The sequence below is a fragment of the Malaclemys terrapin genome, chromosome 14, assembly GCF_027887155.1.
Source record: "Malaclemys terrapin pileata isolate rMalTer1 chromosome 14, rMalTer1.hap1, whole genome shotgun sequence".
Taxonomy (NCBI): domain Eukaryota; kingdom Metazoa; phylum Chordata; order Testudines; family Emydidae; genus Malaclemys; species Malaclemys terrapin.
In genome coordinates, this window is record NC_071518.1 from 32407553 (window position 1) to 32413552 (window position 6000).

At 43.9% G+C, this 6000-nt stretch overlaps 1 protein-coding gene across 1 annotated transcript; it reads right to left on the bottom strand.

The window, feature by feature from the left end:
* Nucleotides 1-337: 337 nt before the first annotated feature.
* Nucleotides 338-3110, bottom strand: LOC128848565 (ferritin heavy chain A-like). The gene is made up of 4 exons (XM_054048538.1): nucleotides 2952-3110; nucleotides 2425-2571; nucleotides 1716-1841; nucleotides 338-544 (listed from the first exon to the last, which is right to left on the bottom strand). Exons 1-4 carry the CDS (start codon nucleotides 3051-3053, stop codon nucleotides 389-391), a joined length of 531 nt encoding a protein of 176 aa, XP_053904513.1. The 5' UTR covers nucleotides 3054-3110; the 3' UTR covers nucleotides 338-388.
* Nucleotides 3111-6000: the final 2890 nt, after the last annotated feature.

Consider the following 6000-nt stretch of genomic DNA (forward strand, 5'->3'; position numbering starts at 1 on the left):
TATTGCCTTTAGAAGTCTAGATTTGGGCCCTCTGAAGTTGAGTTTCAGGTAGAAGGTTTGAAATGTGTTGCTAGCAGAGGAAAGGCTTCCCCTCCCTGGTGCACAGACCATAGGAATCACTGTATGTTGCCTCTACCCAATTCCTTGTCTTAGCATCCAAAATAGGATTCATCTAGTAGACTGAACTGGCTATCTTTTCTTCTGGTTTGTTCCAGGACAAGTGATCACCAAGTGGTCCAAAATCCCATTGCATGCACTGAAATCATACCACACAGATTCTAGATGAGGAAGTTTTATTGTCAGCACTTAATTACTCTATACATCTTTTGATTTTGGGAATGGAAAGGCTCATATATTCAATTGGACATTGCAGCTCTCAGTGCAGACTTCAGCTGCTCTCCCCCAGGGTGAGCTTGTCAAACAGGTACTCTCCCATGCCATTCTGGGGCACTCCCAGGCGCTTCAGGTTGGTGACATGGTCTCCCAGCTGCTTGATGGCCTTCACCTGCTCCTCCAAGTAGTCAGACTCCAGGAAGTCACAAAGCTGCAGAAAGAAGAAATCAGGAAGACTTATTCTAGCTATGTGCTTAGTAGAGAGAGGGCTGACTACTTGACAGTAAGTGAAGATGGGAAACTGTACATGTTATGTAGAAGCAGGTAGAATGAGTGAACTGGAAGATCCTGGAACTAGGAAGAAAGGTTGCTCTTCCTTAAATTTTAATGCATGAGAGTATAACCTCAATGGCAGTTTACATGGAATCAGATCCCCTACATCCACCCCAAGTCATCATTAAACAATGCATACAATGGAGAAGTATTAGAGAAGACTTCATCCTGGTGATAGTCTTTGAATTCAACCAGGAACATTCTGTACAGTGTAGGCAAGAAATATCCCAGAATGGATGCCACTCTTTTATTGCACAGTAGTAGGTTAAGATCACTGTAAAGGACATGGGTACAGACAGACATTATACTATTTCTAAATAGATGTTTTGCTACCTCTCATTTTTGTTTTCTACGGCATTGAATTTTACATGTTTGCCCCCTCAGTTTAGGGCTCTCCATTTAGCTAGCCATTTGTTTTCAGGAGGGCTCCCCTTCTGTTATTCCTGTTCTGCTAGGTCCAGGAATTCCTTGGGCCCCCTTCACTCTAATGAGGCACAACTGTGACCGTGAGAGAACATTTGCAGTAGCTAGAGCCTATCCATGAGAATTGTGGCCATTGATATTTGGCTGCTGAATTCAGAAGGGACTTCTTTCAGGACTCTGATGTAAAGCAGGGAGGAAAACACTGCTACATAGAGGTGCATGAACTAGGCCCTCACTTTGAAAGGGTGGCTTTAGCCCCCCATCTGCTACAGGTATAACCCCATATTAATTCCCACCCCAATTAGTGCCCCTCTATGGTCTCCAAGGAGAGAGGAAAAAATGGCTGCTGTAAAGACGGAAGCCATTTTAGAAGTTGGCGTGGAAAGTGAAGGAAGAAAACTGGGGAACTTAAACACTTCATTCTGTCACACTATGTGGCCAGAAAGGGAGAGAAGACAAAATGTTTGAAATAAAGTGGTTCAGAAGCTGAAAAGATAAGGGGGAAGTGTCCTTTTACCAACACCCTGTTTTTTCCAAAACAGGAATTTTAAATCTGAGTTTCCATTAACGCCCATTCTGAACTTTGCTGACTACAACCTCCATTCCTCCTGCCAACTTCTACTCACATGAGGATCATTCTGCTCCGTAGCCACTTTATGCAGGTCCAGCAGGGCCTGGTTCAAGGTCTTCTCCAGCTGCAGAGCATGCTGCAAGACCTCCAGGCTGTTCCCCCACTCATCCCGCTCTGGCTTCTGTGAAATAGCCACCAAGAAGGTTAGTCACAACCCATACCTGCTCTAGCTCTGTTAATGTCTAGGCCCCAGTGGGGAATCTGTCCTGCTGCTCTTCACCTCTTTTCGCCAAGATGGTTATGGCCAATTGGTCAGCAGCCCCTTTGCAATGTAGGTCATTATTCCCTTTACTACTAGGGGTCTCTACCAACACCAATACTGCAATTCTGGAAGAGACACATTTTATGTGATTTCAAGACATTACAGCTAATTGATCTAGCCCACCAGGACAGGTTAGTACTAAGCAACAGCTCTCCAAGCTTATTCCCTCACTATGCTGGCTCATGCCTATGTTTAGATAGAAAAGGGTTCACATGCATTCTAGTCCCCTGTCCATAGTAAGCAGGTAGAGCCCATCACCTAGCTGACTTGATAATGTGTGTCCATCTATGGGAAGTTGTTACACAAAGCAGAAATGTATGATGCCAAGTAGAATTTGAACCCTTTCCCTACAATACATCAGCTTTGATTCCAGTAGTCCCTCCCCAGAGCATCTGATAGATCAGATGCTACACTGAAATGACTGTGTTCCCCATCCCCTCACCTCTATGTCCTGCAGGACACTGCGTCCCCCTCGCTTGTTCTGGTATTGCAGAAACTTCTCTGCATGCTCCTTGTGCTCATGGGACTGCTCCATCAGGAACTGGGCCATGTGCCTCAGGGCCACATCATCACAGTCAAAGTAGCAAGACTGGGAAGAAGTACAAGATTAATATCTCAATGCCTGGCTGGGTGTGTCAAAGATCTTTGCTAGTGCAGAACTCAGTCCATACAGGCCTTAAATGCCACATATAGGTGTAATCCAATAGCAGTACTACAGGGTTAACAGAGTTTTAGTCCCACCTCTGGAGTAGTCTCACAGTTCCTTAATGCTCTTGTACAACTCCATCTCTGCAAAAGCATTTACCCAGATGAGATACTACAATCTTTGAGTAAGCATTTATAATTCTTCCTAGTACAAAGAAGCCTTAGCTACCTCAAAAAAAGTTTTACAGGAGTTTGTTGTATTATTTAGAGTAATAGCTGAAGTAGAAAACAGAAAATAAGATCCTAAGAACACCTCTGACTCACCATAGACATGAAGACATAGCTAGCACGCAGCTCCAAATTCACAACACAGTTGATAGCAGCCTCACACTCCCGGTGGAAGTTCTGGCGCACCTGAGACTCCATTACAGCACTTCACAGAAGAAAGGATAGTGAGCACTCACCAAGCTCTATCCACACACTGCTGAAACAACCCACCCCAGAGAAGACCTGGAAAGTGTTTTCCTCACAGCTGGTTTTAATACTGTCTGGAGCATGGTGTGGGTGTGATGGGTAGCTTCTGCCATCCAATGGAAATCCCTTCCACCTCAAGGAACCAATCAGCAATGTATTGCCACAGCATGACTCAGCAACTGGGCATCTGCTGCTCTGAAACAAGTTAGAGTTGCTGAGCTTTGTGGATGTTTTCCTCCACTAGCATGGTCAGATGCCACCCTCCCTGGTGTTTTTGTTTGTATTGACCAAGAGATTTGAGCTACTGTGGAGAAAGCAGCAAACAAGTGTGATTTCCCCACAAGCCCCTGCTCTGAAGAGAAGCAGCTGGAATGGGGAATCTGCGGCTATGTGCCTACAGTGCACATGGCTTAATGATTTCTATGAATTCTGCTTTTGATTGTCAGTTTCTTGAATGCCAGAAGCTTTACATGATACCTGTGATTGTTATGCTGCCTTGGAGTCCCATCTCTCAGCATTCTTCTGTATCCCAAAGCATATCATTGTAGACACTGGAGCATGGACATGTAGATCTATTTGATCGCAGTGGAGTGGGTAGAGGAGACACAACACTGAGAAAGACAGGAACACCAGGGTAATGGCAGGACATGGTCCACACTGTTTAGCGGACAGCAGGACAGGGACAGAAGTACAGCAGCCTAGCCTGCCCAATGTAAGTTTTTACTTGTGGTTTCCCTGGTGGATATGTGGTATGTAGGGCTGACAACTCAAATTATATTGAATCAGCTCTATAGCAGGATTAGAGGTGGAAATGCCTGTGACTGATCTTCTGCAAGAAAGAAATTCAAGTCTCTCCGATTCCTCTGACAAACTAAAAAGGCCTATTTAAAGTGTATTTATTGGTTCAAGAAATGGCTGCACCTCATCCTCCTTGTTCCCTGTCTTAAGCAGATATTGATATTGATACAAATGAAATGAAGTGTACAGATATAAAAGAAGATCTGAAATCTCTTCCTCAGCTATCTCACTCCTGCCTGACGAGCAGAACAGCAGTTATCTAGACCTTACTGACTTTCCAGAACCACAGTTCAGAGATCTATTTTCTCTTCCAGTTTTCCAGTACTGGATGTGGTCTGTTCCAGCACAGGGACATCCTGTTACTTGTCTGGTCAAGGTCTTGTTTTCAGAAGCAGCACTGTGACTTCTCATGCCCTACTCATTTCATCTCTAGGAAGCGGGAGGAAATATCTCTCAGTGGTTGAATGACTGGGAAGCAGGAAAACTAACTGGGGATGAGGAAATAGATGTGCCTTACCCCCCATGCCACTGCTGCAAGTAATAAAATGGGGACCGTTGAAACAATGAAATATGGAGTTTACAATCAAGTGTGTGGGTGTGAGAGAAAACATACAGATAGAGCTGGGTCTTTTGGGGCACTGAAATAATCTCTATGTTCCCATTTCAGGACCTGAGTGTTACTGGAACCAGAACACTCCTGCATAGAAGAGAATAGGAAATTAAAGTGAGAGCAGACCCTCTGGAGCCTTCTTGCATAGAAAATTAAAGATAAGGGTATTAGCCTCTCTGTTCTGTATTGACGGGTGTAGACAAACTCTGGCTGTAATAAATCCATTGTGATTTCCTAACATCTATCTTTAGGGTCACTCAGTTCATTGTTAGAGGAGATAAAACAAGGATTTAGTCATGAAACCAGTAGATACATAATACCATTTAGGTTTTATTAATAAATAATGGCTTATGTCTGTTGCAGAGCCGGTACGGTTCTTACTAGTCCCTGAATTCACTACCAAATACCAGTTATTTATGCTTATGTGATGCATCTTACAGCAGATGAAGTCTGTGTCCAGCAACAAAGAGAGAATGGATGGTTATGTGCCTGAGTGACAAGGCCAAGAAACAGCAGCATTTATTTATCCACAGCCGTAGGAATGCATATTACCTTACAGAAAAATGAAAGACCAGCCCCATGTCTTCAGAATTTATGTGCTAAGGCCCTCATTCTGCAAACGCAATGATGTCAGTAGAACCACTTGGGTGCTTAATCTTAAACACCCTCACACATGGAAATCTGTGGCAAATCTGGGAATTAACCCAGAACTTTTGAGTTCTATCTAAACGCCAGACACACATAAACCATCCTTCCTCTGTTGCCTAAAGCATAGGAGAAGGGCAGCTTACTCAAGTGCCGCAATTCCCAGCAGCCAGACAAAATGAAGGGCAGGTGGTGTAGAAGAAAGATTCGTGAAAATTTAGAGTGGGCAATAAGATTAATGACATTTTGCACCACATTGAGTTACTCAGCAGTGAGAGCCAGCCTCTTGGTCCCAATGTAGCTCTCCCACTGAAGCCACTTGCCTTGTTTCTTTATCACAAGGAGGAGAGAGAAGGTAGCCACTGCCTATTTGTGAAAAATGGAGTAATTCTGTGTTCTATAAGGTCAACGTTACTCCTTTGTCAGGCCAAAGAGAATGTCCTTTGTTGTGTTTGCAAAGTGTCTTATGCAACAACTACACTCTAGAGCTGTAGCTGAAATCCACTATTCTCTCCAAGCACCACAACTAACACAGCAAGCTCCCATCAGTCAGCAAGAAGACTTGTTCTTAATTCTTGATGTTTAGATGGATACTACTATTTAGATGTGCAGATTGTGACTTGTCTTCATCTTACCCTCAGCAGCACTCACACTAGGGTTTAATGTCGGAACAGACAGTCTGTTCACAAGCAAGGAAAATATGTGCCACTGTCTAACGTGCACAGCAGTGCATATTATGGGGGAGTAAGGTGAATTATAGAGCACACCCAACTGTTACATGCTAACTGCCCCCACGTGGACAGTACTGGAGTGAATAAAAGGTACTTAGTTCACATTAACAATCCT

Excerpts from the sequence above, each read along its gene's own strand:
- LOC128848565 (XM_054048538.1), bottom strand. The coding sequence starts at position 3,053 with ATGGAGTCTCAGGTGCGCCAGAACTTCCACCGGGAGTGTGAGGCTGCT. Across the intron at positions 2,572-2,951 it reads GCTATGTCTTCATGTCTATG|TCTTGCTACTTTGACTGTGA; the intron begins GTGAGTCAGAGG and ends ACTTCTTCCCAG. Across the intron at positions 545-1,715 it reads CGGAGCAGAATGATCCTCAT|CTTTGTGACTTCCTGGAGTC; the intron begins GTGAGTAGAAGT and ends TTCTTTCTGCAG.